Source organism: Orcinus orca, chromosome 1 (genome assembly GCF_937001465.1).
Source record: "Orcinus orca chromosome 1, mOrcOrc1.1, whole genome shotgun sequence".
NCBI lineage: Eukaryota > Metazoa > Chordata > Mammalia > Artiodactyla > Delphinidae > Orcinus > Orcinus orca.
Window position 1 is genome coordinate 41,150,905 of NC_064559.1, and position 19,364 is coordinate 41,170,268.

Below are 19,364 nucleotides of genomic sequence, written 5' to 3' on the forward strand. Positions count from 1 at the left end.
ACAGGATTCAGACAGGATTCCGATTTATTCCAATGACTATTCCTGATCTAAAAGGCAGCGGATTCGGCAGGTTGAGTAGTCAACTAGATCATGTCTTTGCCTCCAAGGAGAAACTGCTTTATAGATTCCACATTCATGAACTCGCTCAGTCCCTTGCCTTTTTCAGTAGTTCTTTAGGAAAACAAAGCCAGGATCTCCTCGTTAGAAGCCAGCCCAGGGCTTCTCTGAATAGTATCATGCAGGGGCAGGCACAGATGTGTCTCCATGTGTCATCACCGGCCGATAGCTTCTAGGTGTTTCCAAGTCTCTTCTAGGAGACCTGTTCTGCACTCTCATCTTTGCCCTTCATCCTCTTTCTTGTGGAGTTCCACCTTCTGGTGTCAATACTCTGAAGAAGTTCTGTGAGTGGTGGACTGAACAGCCTGCTAGCTATCAGGCTGGGAAATCAAAGGCCCTTAGGGCCAGACTGGACTTTGAAACATCACCTTTATATCACTTCTCCACTCCAACCCTCAGCAGAGCCAGGCCTCAAACCCATACCTGCTGTCCCAGCTCTGCCTAAAGTTCCTCTGTACTTTACCATGACACCTCCATAACCACAGGCAACATTTGATTCTAATCTGCCCACTTCCTTCTGGTACCCAGATTTCCAAGAATTGAGTATACCGCACTTAGGACTGGAAGATAAAATGTCAGTTCTCAAGATATAAACCTCAGAATCTTCTGCACCTAGAAAGGAAAAGGTTTTCAAAATTACTGCAGCTTCCTAAATCTTTAGGATGCTGTCAATGCAGGCTTTTATATTTAGGATCATATAAATTATTCATAGAGAACTGTTGGGCTGGTGGATAGCTTCTAACTACTAGAAATTATATTTCCCTCCCTTTTGATAATTAGTTCAAGGTCTTCACCACAAGTGACATCATGTCTCAGAAGCAAAAATAGGTCCCTATTAAGACTATGTAATGTCTTCTTTCTAACAGGTCCTATTTCCTCTTTAGGCCCTAGTCTCCTCACCTTTCTAATTGGCTCTCTGACCACAAAGCCTTTTCTTGCTACTGTCTGGAGCCTTAGATAATTAGATATAGTCTGACTAGGTGAGGTTAGGAGCTTGGCTATGCTGATTGCATTTCAGTTTACCTGGGCCAAAGGACCCAGGGCTCTGGAAAGTGAGATGGTGGGTATTATAGCCTATGCCACAGTGATACAATTCTAATGAACCGAACAGGTTATTTGGACCTTAGGCACAGCTAGGTGTAGGAATAATTTATACCCTTTGTTAAACCTAGTTGGGGTGGGATAAAACAGCCTCCATTACTGAGCATTCAGCACAATGTTCTTCACATACACGATCTCATTTAACACTGAAAATACCTCTTTGAAAGTTTCCCATTTAACACATGAGCATGAGGTTGAGAGGATAAGAAACTTGCCAAAGGGGTTGAGATTCAAGCTCATGGGACAAGTCCTGGGTTCTGCTGCCTCTCTGCGGGCTCCTACTTGGACAAGCCCTGGAACCCAGAAGCCACCATGATGGAGGGCCATTCGGGCACTAGAGGTAGTCATGAATTTACTACCTGCTGCCAGTTTCATACCTGGAATTCAGAAATGAAAGGAATCATTATGAGATTGAAATCTCTATCCCCTTCAGTCTGAAACAAAGGCATTCTCTTTATGTTGTACTCTACAGGGCAAAAATAAAAACAAAATACATTTCATGTCCATATCCAAAAAGATAAAAAGCATGGATTCCCGACTTTTTAGTGGCTAATTGTATCTCTGCAACAGCTGAGGGGAACACATATTAAAAAGTAATCTTCTAGGGTTTGGGAACTATTATGTTTATTTTAAAATCAGGGGAAAAGGAAATTATAGAAGCTTTTAGGTCCATTACCCCTTTAACAAGCATACCTAATCCTTTAGATTTAACTGTTATTTACTAAAAACAGAAATCCAACGGAGGCAATCTGCTGTTTTGAGGAAAACATTTGAATGGAAATCAAAAGACCTGGTTGTAGTCCCCACAATACTATTAAGTAGCCATTTGAGGCTACCGGCAAATGGACCAAAATTGCACCAGAATGAAATCTACCATCTCAAAACAAGGTGATTTCTAAAGTTCCAGTAGCTCTGAAATTCTAAGGGCTAATGCGTTACACATCAATCAGTGCCAAAGATAATAAAAAGGTTACTCCCAAACAAAACCTCCATTGTTTTAGACGGGTGTCCCTCTGATTAATGTGACTTATATGAATGAGTGATGGATCAACAGATCTAATCCTGTTCAAGTATTTGGAAACTCAAAAAATTTCCAGCTTTTGAAATTATGGGCAAACTTGTGGAAGTGAGAGAGCTCTTCTAGACCTATGTAACGTCCTTTAATTATTCAAATAGCTGAGGAATTTTTTTTTACTGTGATAACTGGTCTTCAAAGATGGCTCCCAATGAGCCATGCCTCCCGGGGTTCACACCCTTTTGTAGACCCTCCCACATTGCCCTGTGACTCACTTTAGCCAAAGTGACATTGTGCCAGTCCTGGCTCTAAGCCAAAAGAAGTCTTGGTTGCTGCTACTTTTGTGCTTTGAGGGAGCCCCGAACTGCCATTCTTCTCACTGCTGCACACTAAACATATCAGAGTTCAACAGACCCAATACGGGCCCAGATGCCTCATTTCCAATGCCATCCTTTGTCCCTATTAAAAAGTGTACATATCAGGGAAAGAGAAAAAGCCCTATTGTGGCCTCTAGATTCCTTGATTAAAAGAGGCTCCTTGTCACCAATATTGAATTGTCCCTTTGTCTGGCGTCCTGGAGATGCCTAATGGCTCAGAGGCATATTTCTTCTGCTAAGAGGGCAGGAGTATGTAAGATGGCAGCTGGGATCCTCTAGAGGTGAGCCCTCAGGAATGGCAGTCTGAGGACAGTTCACATGGAAGTCGACCTCCTTAAGACCATCATGTTTGAATACTCCCTGGGGTCCTCACGTATCAGGGGTGTGTGTACCTGTTTGTAGACAGCAGACTTTGGCATTTTCTTTTTTAACACTCCTGGGTTCCTCTTCCTAGTACTCCAAGCTCTTCTAATCCCCTCCCAACTCCCCCCACTTCTAGGTATCTATTTTCTTTTCCCTTAGCTGTCCATCAGCTGATCCTGATAGAGTGTTAGGTGTTAGTTAACGAATAAAAACTGAAGACCTTTTCAGGGAGTTTTGCACCAAAAACGAAACAAAGGAATGAAGATGCAGCAATTGATATTTTAGGGGAGGTATCTTAGCCACGTGATTTCTCAATGACACCACTAAGACAGCTACTGTAATTGCAAGGACGGCCCAGTGTTCCCTCTTCAGCAGTGAGAACTTTACCACCATCTCTAGAGTGAATCTCACACCTAAAGGCAGAAAGTATTCCAAGGAGAGGCAACAGAAACTTTCCAAGGGAAAACTCAGGAAGGAGCTTTGTGATATGTTCATGATTTCTAGAAAGAGAAAAAAAAAGTTCCAATTTCTTCCTTTGGAAAATAGGTTTACTCACCTAATTAAGAGTATTTTTCTGACTAGGAAAGGAGCCTGTCTCATTTCCAGTGGTTAGCCAACCCTCCTCTCACAATACATTTGTGCGTGTGTTTATATGTGATCTGGGTAACTGATACTTAGTTTAACGTTTCTCAAGCCTCTAAGAGTTAAGAACAAGGTTATCCAAGTCCTGAAAGGTAAAAATTTATTGATTTATATTGTATCAGCCTGTTATGATATGGTCACACCTGCTCACAGGGCTGACTTTTTCTTATAGCCAAAAGAGGAAATTTTTTCCTTTTAAAAATACATTTTTTCAGCAGGAAGAAACATTTTCTAAAAACAAACATTTTCCCATTAAGTTGAGGTTAAAAGCAATGGCTTTTCTTTTTTTCCCAACTCATGCAGAATAGGGCTGGTCAGCAACAGATCTCAGAGTGCTTCAAATTTGCTTTCAGGCCTTTGCCCTCAGTCTGTTGTCTTCCACAGAAACCACACTAGGGAAAAAATTACAGCCTCACCAAAACAGCAGCCTAAATCCAGATGGAAAAAGAAGAGGTAGGCTGAACTGTAACTATTTAACTTATTTGGTCGATTGTGTAAGATATTTAAATGCATTTAAAATTTTCAGTGGGATCAAACATACTGTCCACCAAAAAAATACCTAAACAATAAATGTTTTCAGTGTTCAAAACAAAATCTTAGAGATGCCTGTTATCAGTTTACTTCGTTTTGAGAAATGAAAGCAAAGAACCAAATTTAGAAATGTGCAAGCTTCCCATGCACTTCAGGAAAGATTTGCTGTTGTCAAATTCTTCAAATCAAAAGCATGCTCTGTAGGACAGATATTAATGCTTTCCCACCCTTTAAAGGGTCAGTGATAGGAATTTCCTGAGAGCAGTGAGTTTACTCAACACTAACAGTTACATTAAAAAAAAAAAGCACAGGGGTTTTCCCTGGTGGCGCAGTGGTTGAGAGTCCGCCTGCCGATGCAGGGGACACGGGTTCGTGCCCCGGTCCGGGAAGCTCCCATATGCCGCGGAGCAGCTGGGCCCGTGAGCCATGGCCGCTGAGCCTGCGCATCCGGGGCCTGTGCTCCGCAACGGAAGAGGCCACAGAGGCCTATGTACTGCCAAAAAAAACAAAAACAAAAAAACAGCACAGGGCAGTGGTGTGCTGGACAGCCCCTACTGGCTGCCTACAGCTGATTGTTAAATTTTAGAGTTTTGCCAGCAGTTGCTAAACAGTTGTTATTAAAATTAAATTATATAAGCTTACAATGAGTGCTGAAGCTAAAAGTGGTTCACTTTAATGAGTATAATTTGTACAAGGGTAAGAAATAGTTTAACAGATCATGTATCAGATTGAATGACAATAAATTTGAGAAATAAGTGGATTACGATGTAATTCCATTTTTTAAATCATGGTTGAATTGCGATCATAGATTGGCTACAAGAGTTCAGCAAAAATCAATTAAAGTATCCTGGGAGAATCAACTGGCTATATGGGATTTACAATAAAGTATATTTTATTATTTGTTAACTGTGTTTATATGTCCTTGCTATCAGCAAAATTTTAACAAACGTATGCACATTTGAATACAGAATTTTTTTTCTAGAGCAGTCTATTCAACATTTACCAGTAGACCACTGGATGGGGAAAGTGGGAAGGAGTGGGGGGAATAGTTTAAAACCAAAGGAGGAAGTACAATGTTTTTTCATTTGGGTTTTCAGTTTGCCCTCAGCATCCAACTGCCATGATACACGTCCACAGATGTTAATGCTTAAATATCTCCAGTAAAATACAACCACCCATCCCCACTACTAAGAATTAAAAGCACTTTACTTGAAAAAAATCAACTTTATTTTTTCTAGGTTAAAAAAAATAGAACCAGCTATTAATTTTTGTTGAGAAAATGCTTCTTTTGGTGTTCACATCTAAATTTCTGAAAAGGTGATCTGGTTACGAAAATAATCCCAAATGCGTTCATAAACCAGATCCACATGTGACCAGCCCTTTGCAAAATTTAATTACAGTTGCCACAGCCTTTACATTCATTCTTATCATATATTACAACATGCAGATACACAAAGAAAGACAGGTCAACAAGCTAAAGTAAACATTATGGCATCAGGAAAATGAAAATCCACCTGTATAAAATAAATACAACTTTGTAATAACTGTAAAGAAAATGAAAGCACTTAATACAACAATGGCAATTCAATGTACAACTGTTTCATTACCCAATCATGAAATGAGTTACTGTAAAATGCATAGACTCCTTACATGTAAAGAATTTGTGCATCACAGTCATGTGTTCAACAGTTTTACACAATAAAAATAAAGCCATTCAAAATATGTGTGCATACCTCGCAAGTAGATTACACTTAAAACTTTTTTTTGCTCTTTTAACTGTTTTAAAAAAATATTAAATGTAAAAATCCTCAAATGGAAATTTGCAGAAAAACCCTTATTTTATTTTCCATATAGCTACAGTCAGCCTTCCCCAACAGTTCAGCACCCTCAGCTTATCCCCAGGGTCCAGTTCCTAATTGTTGGGTACCAATGCAAAATGATTACAATAAAGCACCAACCAGCGACTGTTCCAGAGAACATCTGGCCCCTCTGTGACTGAGAAATGTCCAATTTAGGTGGTTTTGGTCCCAAAGGTATTAGTCTCTATAAAGTGAACCAGTATACTTGCTGCCCAGGGTGGCTTTGCCTTTGCCTTTCATGTTAACAGATGTAAAATTCACAGCACTACATTGCAAAAAAATAAGAAGAACCATTTTTATCCATCCTTTGTGGACCAGAGCTGACATACTCATAATGGTAACTCTGGAAGGAGGTCCTATGTAATGAAGGAAATAGCTGACTCTTCCTATTCAGCAATGCAAATAAAATTTTCTTAAATATAAAAAGAATCCAATAAGGCTATCCATGATTAACTTTCTACGATTATAACCAGGTCCCAATAGTTCAGAACAGTCTGTAGGGAAGTGATTGTCAAGAAACGTTACTAAGACAAATCCACCAGAAGTGAGTAACGTGAGCAAAGAATGAGAGGCATTCTTAACACTAATCCAAACACTATTAACGCTACAGGGATGTTCTGAGGTTTACATTTGGTGATTTAACGTTTCATTTTCACAAAAAGGCTCGAGAAAAATTACAATACCGCCAACTCTTGATTATTCATGGATTCCTTTTCTAGCCCATGGATTATTTAGGCTTTTGTGTTTCCTCTTCCTGAAGCTGTCTTTCCAAATCTTTTCACTACTCATTAACAGTCATAAATATGTAGGCAATAGAAACTAATAAACTCAAATCATTTTTTTAAATTAATATGCATCCCTAGAAGAAAAAAAGTTTGATGATAATAAAAACTCAAACACCTAAATACAATTAGATTTTTGGCTTACTATGACTTATTACTGGATTAACTATCCAGTAATCTCTAGTTCTTTTACTGTGGAAAATTAAGGGTTGGTTGTAATATTAACAACTACTTAATAACATGACAGATCTGAACTCAGAGCTAGCTTTAAAAAAAATCTACTATTTAGATTCTCAACTCGTTTGCCCACCCAAAACATCATTTTCCATTCTGTAATTTTCCTTTACCTTCTACTGGCATATAGGTTTCTCCACAATATCTGTATATTTCAACACCAATGAGAGTTTCTGAAGTTAAGCATGAACTGCTGGGGTGGTCACTTCTGTAGTCACTGCGCCTGCCTGTGGCCAAGCAGATGCTCCCCTCACTGCGACTCGTTGAGACCAGGGTCCAGCAGGGAGTTCTCAACCCTCTCTGCTGTGTGAATCTAGGCAGATCAGCTGAGACCAAGAAGTGCTGAGATTCTACAAGGCATAAAATTGGCACAGTTTTATTTTCTTTCCCCTTGACAAAATGTATATTTTCTAAACATCCTTTGATCTCACTTTGCAAAGAAAATACAAATTAGGACTTTTAATTCAGTTCTGTACAGTGGCATATTGCTGCTTCCCTGATTGCCATATAAAAACATGGATTCTCTCTTTACATTCTCTAGTACAAGCAGGAGAACTCCAGTTACTGATAACGGAAAGCACTATCAATGCTCTCAAACATTTTGCCAACAGAAGAGAGAGAACATGTTGATGAAGGATCAAAGAGGGATAGGGCAGATCAAATACACATCTATTTACAACTCACAGATCTATTTTCAAAAGTTAACTCACACATCTACTGGTATTTGTCACTCTACAGACTGTTGAAATGACTGCACTGGAAAAGTAAAGCATCTTACATAATAGTCTGTTTAACATATACAGTATATTAAACAATACCACGTTCCTTTGGAGCACAGTGATGGCAAAAGTGGCCCTAAACCACATTTATATATGCATGTATGCATTCCTCTCTCTTTTTTTATTTTCTTGGATGGGAGAACTGGCCACGCTATCTGCGGCTTGCTTAGCAACGAGGAAAAGGTCTATTGGCTAGGACTGTGCGTGCCATACTCGACAGTGAGCAACTTATCCTCCAGATGGCTGACTAATCTCTCAAATGAACAATTTCAATTCATCTTGTCAAGCGGTGTTTGCTGGGCCTCGAACAAAAGCATCTTTAAGCTTCTATCCGTCTTCCTATCATTATCCATACCTCTATATTGAGATTGGCTTCACCTATTCACTGTCACTGTAAAACACATAAGGAAATGCTTAGATTTCAAAAAAACTGCATCTTATAACAACCATTACCAAACTAAACACATTAACACTATCTTCTGCATTTCACCAGTAGTAGTCTAATATTCAATGAGGTATTTCAGGTAACGCATCATTCTATTTCACATAGGCATTGAATTAACCCTAAAGATGAAGATGCTGTGGGCTTTGATTTGGTGTTGCTTTGCCTTTCCCACATAACTGGGAGAAAATTCACATCTTTCCAGTTTTTTTTGGTTTATTGAAAAAAAGATAACACTAGCCTTTACTTTTATTTTCTGGCTACTTCTCAAAATTGTCATTTGTACGATTAGTGGCGATAGGGGAACCTACAATGCTCACATCACAGATAACTACCACTGACTCACTAGGATCTAAATAGTTTTATAGTCCCAAGCCAAAAAATAGCCTCTCTCTCAACACTGGGAGTGCAGGTGATGGGCTGATGGCATGCCAGCACTTTTTGAGAAGTGTTTGGTTCTACTATGAGGTCAATCACATGAACATAGTGACAAATTTAAGAAAAAGAAGTTTTCTAGAAATAAAAACTTGACTTTATCCTTTCCAAAGGCAATTGGAAGAGACTGAGAAGCCCTTTTGCTGGTCTCTCTCCTGGTTACACCACTCTGACATGGGCAGCTCCTTGATGTGCTAAGGGAACACAGGTTCCGGGGGTGCCATGTGAGAACTTGTCACCACTGGAAGCCAGCGCCTGGCTTATCTCTTATTTTTCTAATAAACTAGTCTATTTCACCTTAAATTGATCATTCAAATGTCTTACCTTAATTTGTTTCAACCATCCCCATATGCATTTAATGCTAATATGCAAAATGGAGGGAAAAAAAAAAAAAGGCTCTGAGTGGGACGGAAGCCTCGGTGTGGTTGGTGCCCAATGCAGGCAGCGCTGGAGAGCGCCAGAGCACAGATCCACGTGCAGACAGGCAGCCTCTCAAAAATCCCACTCACTGATTATGCTTATGTTTGTTTTTAGGTTATAGTACTAATCCTTTGCTATATATGCATCTGATAAAAGTGCATTTTGTAAAAGACAATCATCAACCTATGATATGTCTTCTATACAAGAAGATAAATCAAATGACCCACCCCTTATACAAGGGGAAGCACTAGTGCATGTAAACACAGCATTGGACTGAGCTGGTCTTTCTGAAGAACACATTCTAGTACCAGAATATGTCCAGTGGACACTGCTTTGCCCCCCAGAGTATGCTTGACACCGAACTTCATGTAGCTGTGGAGGACCGGAGTGTCGCTGCGAACAACAGGGAAAGAGTTCTTCAGAAGGTGCCAACCAGCTCCCCTCGAGGTTACCAGTAACACAGCAAGAGTTGGTGGAGATGAGGGCGCTCTACAGCACTGCCTAACAGAGACTACTAGCTAAAAGGAACGGATGCGTACAACTTTCTGAGCTTGAACTAGATTAACAGGTATATCTGGTGGCAACAGAATTTGTCTCAGAGAGTCTTCTAGGATGATTTTATGATTTCCTCTTCTCCAAAAGTGATGTTTGCTTAAATGTGTGGTGGAGTGTATCTTTTTAAAACATGAAAAGTCCTTAAAACATATTTGCAGGTCATTATATTATTGATCCTCATTTTAGTAGAGTTTTAAAATATCCCAAAGGGGGATAAATATTAATCCATCCATTGAATTTCCTTTTCCTTTTTTTTTTTATATTCTGATTTGTACATGTAAAACAATGCACGCTTATGAAAGTCCAAGCTCCTGTGGTGACCTTGACAAGTCCAAGTCAATTCCTAAAACAGGCAATGGTAAAAATACTGAAAGATGCTGTACCACATATAGCCTGACAAAAATGCAAAAGACTGTATAAGAAATAGCCACGTATTGCTGAGCGTCATTTCCCTGGAAACAGCTTCCTCATGGCCCTTGGGAGGTGGAAAAGCCCCTAAAAGACAAGATAGAAATATTAATTTGTTTTACTCTGGTGGTAGGTGTCCTAGAATAAAAGTTGAACATTAGTTTAACTAGAGTTTTTTGCTCTTGTTTTTTTTTAAAGCATCTTCTGTGACTTCTTGTTGCTCTTAAAGAGCGATATCATTTGAAATACGATTTTCAAACCGCTAAGCCTTTTCCTGCCTCCCTGAGTCTTCGCCTTTATTCTCTGGCTGGTACGCTCCTCCTCCACCTCAGTGAATGGCAGGCTCCTTGCATTCTTCCAATATCAGAAAAATACCACCCATCTAGTCTCCCCTTCCCCCGTCAGTCACTCTTATCTCCGTGTTTATTTCCTTCTTGGCACTTTCCACAATCTGTATTGATTGCAATCTACCTTTTCTTTTTTCTACAGACTGGTTTACTCTCTGTCTCCTGCTGGAATATAAGCTGCATGACAGAAGGCACTATGGCTGCATTGTTTTCCACTGCATCCCTATAGATTTCCACACTGGCCAGGACACAGGATGTGTGACTCAATTAAATAATTTCCAGGGAATTCCCTAGCGGTCCAGTGGTTAGGACTCTGTGCCCTCTGTGCCAAGGGCCTGGGTTCAATCCCTGGTCAGGGAACTAAGATCCTGTAAGCCATGTGGCGAGGCCAATAAAAAAGAAAATATTTCCAGAATAGCATAATTTATACTAATTCTTCTATTTACAAATTAAATGTTTTTGCCACAAAAGGGATTGTAAATTACTGATATTATTTTCAAAAGGCAATATGGTTTATGGAATATGTCTTAATAATAAAAAGAGAAACACAAAGTAAACAGATGTCTGTAAATTCTCTTCTGGAAAGAAAGGCTAGACCACTTCGGAGCAATATTACCTAAGGTCATCCTGAAAACACTCTTCAGCATTTCAAATAGTCTTTGTCCTTGCTGATAATCCCCTAGGATAAGCTGATTCAAGAGAGGATTTGCTTCTCACAAACAATTTACAGAGAAGGCTTTTAAGTTTCAAGGTCTGTTATACAAATAGCTTTCTTAAAAAGAGTTACTATTATTGTTGCTATTATTTAGGCCAAATATCATGAAGAGATTGAGACTGAAAAAGAAGACAGATCTTGCTGGCCTTTTAATCACTTGATGCCTTCTTAGATATCCATCCTACCTCATCTTGAAAGAAATTTCTAGAGTAAGACCAAGGAATGCACATAGCAGAGAGAGGCATCTTGTTCAACTAGTCTTACTAGGAATTCTAATGGCATACACAATGTCCTACTCCTGTCATATTAATATGCACTACTCCAAAGCCCCAGGGTTGGAAAGTTGAGGAAGGAATCCTATTGAGGACAAAGTGAAACAACCCTAAACATAAAGAAAAAAGCCTTAAAGGTAATTAACAGCATCAGCCTTTGCTTATTAGTATTAGACCTTCTGTAGTCTGATTCAATATCTACTTTAATTCTGTACCAAAAAAGTCTAGGTGGGAAGAAAATTGGACCTCTACTAATCTAAAACCCCATGGCTATCCTCAGGCCCGGGACAACTTTCTCTTCATCTTTTTATCCCTATTGCAGGGTCTAGAAAATAGACCCATGGCACAGCTAACTGTGAAAGCACTTTGGTATGCCTGGTGTTCTACCAATGTTATTTCCTTCTTTCCTAACTTCCTTTATTTCCTCCCTCTCCCCTCCCTGCCTCCTAGGTCTTTTTCGCTCGTTGTAGTTGTCACAGAACGTAGAGAATATTGAGTATAGAAAAGGGATCTTAGGGTAAATGTCTCCCTAGGAGAAAAATGTAATAAGGTTATATCCATGAAAACTTAACATGTAAACTTTATCCCTCCATGTAAAGAAAAGAATAAAGCATGTGAAAATGCAGTTATTTATTTATTTGGCCGCACAACATGCGGGATCTTAGTTCCCCAACCAGGGATTGAACTCACGCCCCCTGCAGTAGAAGTATGGAGTCTTAACTCCTGGACCACCAGCGAAGTCCCTGAAAATGCAGTCAAAAGTGATCTGAAACAACTGTATGGTGACGGTATCAGTCAAACAATCAAGTACAATGCCAACACATGAATGATATTTGCTATTTCATAAAACAGACCATATAGTCGCAAATGTATGCTGGCCGTCTTCCAGACTGTGTACTCTCTTGAACTAGATCCATTTATATAAGGGATACTCACCATTTGATCTTTCCACACTGGCTGATGAAGAGCCTGAATAAATTTCACATAAATCTGTCTTTATAAAAATTCTAAGCTGAAATTCTTAAATACAGAAATACTGTGATTCCTTTAGGGTATCCGAAGAATCGAAAAATGGTTATCTCCCCTAACGTACATCTTTGAAACTATCAGTAACATCAGGAACATGTAAAATAGGACTCTGTGTACCTGTTTCATAAAAATGTGATAAGAGGTCCTCTTTTTCAATAAAACGCTGATAGAGCCAGTCAGCAAGGTTATCAGTCTCCAGGGGTATATCTTTAATTGGAAAGATCCTATCAAGAGTCAGAAAAAAAGCAAAAACTACTTTAATTCAGAAGTCAGAATCATTCAGAACCACAACTTAGCTTTAGATTATCCTATATCTACAAATAATTATTGAGAAATACCTGTCTCCCCGTGTTTGTAGGTTTAAGTAGGAATGGTTTTTGGAACAGGTGAAGTTGGTTTTTCTTTTGTTTTTTTGCGGTACACAGGCCTCTCACTGTTGTGGCCTCTCCCGCTGTGGAGCACAGGCTCCGGACACGCAGGCTCAGCGGCCATGGCTCACGGGCCCAGCCGCTCCGCGGCACGTGGGATCCTCCTGGACCGGGGCACGAACCCGTGTCCCCTGCATTGGCAGGCAGACTCTCAACCACTGCCCCACCAGGGAAGCCCCAGGTGAAGTTTTAAAATGCAGTTTCTTTAGAACACATTTAGAGTACTCAGACGCTAGGCCAAATAATGCATCTTGGCAATGTTCCTTTGGTGGGAATGCCTATGAACCAGACAGAATCTACCTAAATTGGTGTCTCTTTGTTAATTATATCAGAGATACTGGTTTCATGAGCAGGGCCAACTCTTTCTGACTGGGCGTGGTTGCTGGAAAATGATTCTGAAGAATCTGTGTCTGTGTCCTTACTCAACAGGAAATGGCCTGGGATGATCAGTGATATATATCCATTGCGAGTGAGAACAGAACAGTGGCAGCATGAGTAAGTACAATACTAGAATTGACCTTGAAAAGGTGTTTCTTTTCTTTTTTGTTTTCCAATTTTGAAGGGGAGGTGTTCTTTATTTTTTTTCTTCATCAAAGGTATAAAGGTACAGTTTTAAAAATCTGCAAAAGGTTTTTTTGTATGAAAAAATGCAACCCACCTCCTCTGCCCTTTGTTTCTCCCACCACAGAGGAATCGATTTTTACCTCTTGGTATTTATCGCCATATTTCTTCTTCAGTTTTAGGGCTTATCTACTGACTATCGAAGATGAGGACTAAGCTCCTTCCTCTTCCTGTTCCCACCACACATGTACATCCTTCCCATCTTCCCAATACACTTGTATGGTCATTTTAATTACCACAATATTTGATGTTTAAACTATTATAATCATGTAAATATATTCAAAGGTAAGCCATGTAGTAAAATCATGGCTACTGTTCCTTTCCTCCCCAATTTTTGTTCTCCTTAGATTGAGCAATTGCATTGTTTTCTATGTATACATAACCAATTCAACCACAAACTCTGGACCAATTGTCTAAAATCAATTCTCTAGATCTATCCTTTGAAGGGCCAGATAGAAAATATTTAGACTTTGCAGGCTATTAAGATCTCTGTTGCAACTACTCTACTCTGCTTTGCAGTGTGAAGGCAGCCATAAACAAGGTATAAATAAATTAGCGTAGCTGTGTTCAAATAAAATTTTATTTAAAAACCAGGCAGTGGGCCAGGTCGACCTGTGGTCTAGATCTCCTCCCAGGGTATTCACCTACATCAGAAATCCTTTCAATTTCACCCTCCTGAGGAAACTTCACCCAGATTCTGGATTTGCTGCCTGTAGTGTTCATCCTGCAAAGCCCCTTCATCATCATCCTGGTAATTCTCTGTACTCCTGAAGTGGATTTAATGTTTCCTACATCTCATGACTTCCTTTTCTGTATTTCTTCCACATTTTGATGGAGTACATCCTCCAGCAGTTTCTTGAGAAAAGGTACTTGAAATCTTACATTTGTGCAGATGTCTTTTTTTCTGTCCTCATACCTGGGTTGATAATGTGACTAGATACAGGATTCAGGGTTGGAATTCATTTTCTTCCATCTCTGTTTTATTGTCCTCCTTTCTGAGATTTCTTATTTAATTTCAAACTTTTTACTGAGTTTTTTTTTTTTAATCATACTTTTAGTTTCTAAGAGCTCTCTGAGTGTTCCTTTTTTTTTTTTGCGGTACGTGGGCCTCTCGCTGTTGTGGCCTCTCCCGTTGCGGAGCACAGGCTCCGGACGCGCAGGCTCAGCGGCCGTGGCTCACGGGCCCAGCCGCTCCACGGCATGGGGGATCTTCCTGGGCCGGGGCACGAACCTGCATCCCCTGCATCGGCAGGCGGACTCTCAACCACTGCGCCACCAGGGAAGCCCAAGCGTTTTCTTTTTTACCATAAGATTTGCATTTTATCAATTTTTTCCATCTACCGAAATGCTTATATAATTTCTCCCTTTATTCTGTTAATGTGATTAATTAAAGGGACTGATTTTGAATGTTAAACCAAACTTTCATTCCTGGAATGTATGCTCTCAGTATACAATATGATGCATTTTAAATATTTTGCTGGTTAGTCTTATATCTATAATCATGTAAGAGATTTGCCTATAAATTTTCCTTTCTTATAATATCCCTGGTTCAGGTTTTGGTATCCAAGTTATGCTGGTCTCATAAAACAAGCTAGGAAGTATTCCCTCTTTTTGATGCTCTGAATTAACTGCACTTAATGTCTTTTAATTTTTCTTTTTAATGACTATAGGATCTGAGATGATGTCCCCTTTTTCATTCCTGATATCAGTAACATGGACCTTTTTTTTTTCCTTGATCAGCCTTGCCAGGAGCTGATCAAGTTTACAGTGTTTTCAAAAAACCAATTATTTTTGATGACATTATTCCTTCTATTGTATGTTTTCTATTTCAGTAAATTCTCCTTTATTATCCCCTGTCTTCTACTATCTTTGGATTGCATTTACTTTTCTTTTTCTAACTTCTTGAGATAGATATTTAGATCGCTGATTTTCAATTTTCTTCTTTTCTAATGGAAGCTCTTAAGGCTATAAATTTTCCTCTAAACACAGATTAAGGTGTATCCCATACATTTTTATAGATCATATTCTCATTATCATTCTGTTAAAAATATTTTCTAATTTCATTGCAATCTCTTAATACATGGTAAACATTAAATTACTCACTATTGATGGGCAGTTTCTCATCTTTTGTTATTATAAACAATGTTACAATGAATAACACTGTGCAAATGTCCATTCATATGTGTATATCTATAGGATAAAATTCCGGAAGCGAAACTGCTAAGTCAAAGGCTAAATGTATTAGTAATTCTGAAAGATGTTGCTACATTGTCTTCATAAAGATTATACCACTTTATACTAGCAATTTATAAGAATGCCTCTCACAGAAAGATTTTTAAGCTGGAGAATAATAAAATCAGAAGGCTCTGATTTAGGTATAGAAGATGCCTAGCAGTGTTTCACAACTGGGATATGCCAATTTGGGGACACATTCTTGGGAATCCATCTATGAGCTCTCTTTAAGAAAATAGATATGTTATGTTTTCATTTTAATATTAACCTTAATAAAAATATTCTGAATCATAGATAAACATGTGAGTAAGTACTGCCATGTGACTTTGGTGCCTATGTTTATAGTCATTTTGGCACAATGCAGTACTACTTTAAAAGGCCAGAGACGTTAACGGGGGACATACTTAAGAGCAAAATCTATTCTTTCACCTCTTAAAAGTCACCTCTCCCTGTGATCTTTAACATCCATTAAAATAAAATGAGAGAGGGGCTTCCCTGGTGGCGCAGTGGTTGAGAGTCCGCCTGCTGATGCAGAGGACACGGGTTCGTGCCCCAGTCCGGGAAGATCCCACATGCCGCAGAGCGGCTGGGCCCGTGAGCCATGGCCGCTGAGCCTGCGCATCCGGAGCCTGTGCTCCGCAACGGGAGAGGCCACAGCAGTGAGAGGCCCACATACCGAAAAAAAAAAAAAAAATGAGAGGAGTTCTGCTTCTTGTAATTGTAGAGTAATTCATAGGTAACAGTTATAAATTCTGGACAAAATGCAAAAAGTAATTAGTGGAAGGCACTGGAGAGTGACTAAAGGCAGGCAGATATTGGAGCAGAGTCAACACTTGGCAGACAGGAATGGCACTGGTTTTCCAGTTTTTATAGCTTTTAACCTGAGAATAGTTCCTCTATGTAAGTCTTCCTGGTTGCAGAATCCGAGGACAGAGATTAGGGTGACCATAGAAGTTGTAAAGTGAGGAATCCCAGAAAGAAGTAAGCACTGAGTGGGAGCCACGACTTCTGAGTATAATCCCCACTCAGATCTCTGGGTAACCCCTGAACTATGTATGTATGAGGCAGACTCCAGCAGAATAAAGCCAGCGGACACAGGGAGATGCCCAGAGCTATGCAGGAAATATAACTATTCAGGAAATTTAATCATTTGTTTATTTTTCTTTTTGCCAAATTAAATGTCCTTAATATCTGGATTTTTAGGAAAGTCAGTTAACATCATCCTGATACTAGTAGAATGTTTTGTTTGTTTCTTCCGTGGAAGTGTTTTGTTTTTTTTTTTTTAAATTGTAGTATAGTTGATTTAGGGAATGTTTTAAAATTAAAAATTAACAATTTAAACTTAAAAATCAAATTTTATTTTTTAAATGAACGGTATTACAAATTACTGACTTTTTACTTTTAGATAATTTAATACTGTCTTAACACAGTTTTGTAATATAAGTAGTGCTCTTTAAACTATTCCCCTCTACCACACTAGGTACAGTCCAATGGTTTGGGAAATTATTTGTATTATTTTTTTTTTCTTTTTTTTGAGGTACGCGGGCCTCTCACTGTTGTGGTCTCTCCCGTTACGGAGCACAGGCTCCGGACGTGCAGGCTCAGCGGCCATGGCTCACGGGCCCAGCCGCTCCGCGGCATGTGGTATCTTCCCGGACCGGGGCACGAACCTGTGTCCCCTGAATCGGCAGGCGAACTCTCAACCACTGCACCACCAGGGAAGCCCTGTATTACTTTTTAGCCTCTAAAAATATACTATTTCTATAAATATAAAAGCAGGTCTAATCAACCTAAGGATAACTAAGAAAGAACCATAGAGATAAAGAATATCCTTGGGCTTCCCTAGTGGCGCAGTGGTTAAGAATCTGCCTGCCAATGCAGGGGACAAGGGTTCGAGGCCCGGTCTGGGAAGATCCACATGCTGCGGAGCAGCTAAGCCCGTGAGCCACAACTACTGAGCCTGCGTGCCACAACTACTGAAGCCCACGCACCTAGAGCCTGTGCTCCACAACTAGAGAAGCCACAGCAATGAGAAGCCCGTGCACCACAATGATGAAGAGTAGCCCCCGCTCGCCACAACTAGAGAAAGCCCGCGCACAGCAACAAAGACCCAACCCAGCCAATAATAAATGAAAGAAAGGAAGGAAGGAAGGAAGAAAGAAAGAAAAAGAATTTCCTGATTTCCTGAAATAGTACTTAAAGCAGCTTTATAAGGAGAAAAGTGACATTGAATATAAGGCTGAATTAATAGAGGAAGTTTGGGTTTACCAATTAAACTCTTGAAAGAATGTGGTGAGGTTGGCGAAGTACCTATTGCTTTAAATGGGGTGAATGTGGGAGTGGGGCTGTGTTTTAACCGAAAACCTACCCTTCCATTCGCCTAGAGCAGCTGGGACATTCTCTTGCCTTAGGAGGCAGCCAGGAGGGCAGACCAAATGCTCCCTCAAGAGCAATCTACCTCTATTACTCCGATTCTTTGGTCACCATGGGATTAAAATATTAAAACAACTAATCTTCTAATATGGCAGAGTGTCAAATGCACTGAATACCAGTCCTCTTGGAATCAAATAAAAGGAGTTCTTGTGGGATATAAATAAATAACAGAAACAAATCTTTCCAATACCAATAGCTATCCAATGAAAACTTAGCTCTTAATTTTCAAGAAATAAAAATTATTATCAGTAATCCAGAATGTGCTCTTAAACACAGAGTATTCCACCAAAATCCACAGTATTAAATTTAAGAGCACTAGATAAATTATACTTTCAAAAAAAGATATAAAATAATGCTTAGCTGGCACCTATACATTCTCACTAGAATTTTCATGCCACAAAGACTCCCAAACGTGAGCTAACAAACACCATGGCTAAATCCTCAATTCAATTATGCCAACTACATATTAGGAGCTAATAAGCACTGAAGAAGATAAACTGTGCTTTCTAAAACCTAATAACCTAGCAGAGGGATCAGACAAGCAAAAAGTCTAAAATCAGAATGTGGTAAATGTTATATAAGGAGTTTAAACAATTTCTCTGTAAGTTTAAATGAAGGGGTGTGCATGTCTACTTATGATATAGCCTACATGGAAAAGGCATCACTTGAGCTGTCCTAAAAGAGTCAGTAGGATTAAAAAACTTAAAACAAATTTTTAACAGAGTAACAATATGCATATAGCTTTCAAGAATCAGAGCAGTACAAGGTTCACAATGAAAAATAATAGACCGATTTTTTCCCTCGTCAGATCCCTGTTCCCCAGATACAACCCCTTTCAACTTTCTTTTGCTGTTCACTTCCACATTGCTTATAAACATGCTAGACTGTCCAATTTAAAGTGTATTCATTGACTTCCTATTAAGGAAGATAAGGACTTGGCTTTCTTCTACCTTTGTTGTCTGCTCCTTTGGCTTCCTCCTCCTCCTCTCCTACAGTTAATAATTCCTCCTCAGTGCCAACTCTGTCCTTCATAACTATGCTTATTAGTTTATGTTCTATTTATTTTCTTATGTGTCTGTTTCCTCTATCAGACTGTGCTATACTCATCTTTGCATACCCATGTGCACATCAGTGCCTGCTCCTTTGTGGGACTCAAGTTTGCTGAACTGAATTAAATGCAAAGTAATCCGCCAGCATAAAACATGATGAGGTACCATCTGGAGACAG

At 39.4% G+C, this 19,364-nt stretch overlaps 1 protein-coding gene across 7 annotated transcripts in view; it reads right to left on the reverse strand.

Moving 5' to 3' along the window:
* Positions 1-5,350: 5,350 nt before the first annotated feature.
* Positions 5,351-19,364, reverse strand: part of LPGAT1 (lysophosphatidylglycerol acyltransferase 1) — a 65,827-nt gene continuing 51,813 nt past the window's right edge. For 5 of the 7 annotated variants that reach the window (XM_033438071.2, XM_004275277.4, XM_049708992.1 and 2 more), the window contains 2 exons: positions 12,541-12,647; positions 5,351-10,147 (listed from right to left, as the gene is read on the reverse strand). In XM_033438071.2, the coding sequence (XP_033293962.1) occupies positions 9,996-10,147; positions 12,541-12,647 (259 nt within the window). In that variant the 3' untranslated portion in view covers positions 5,351-9,995. The remainder of the gene's footprint in view (positions 10,148-12,540; positions 12,648-19,364) is intronic. The other 2 variants (XR_007476942.1, XM_049708984.1) reach the window with 2 other exon arrangements.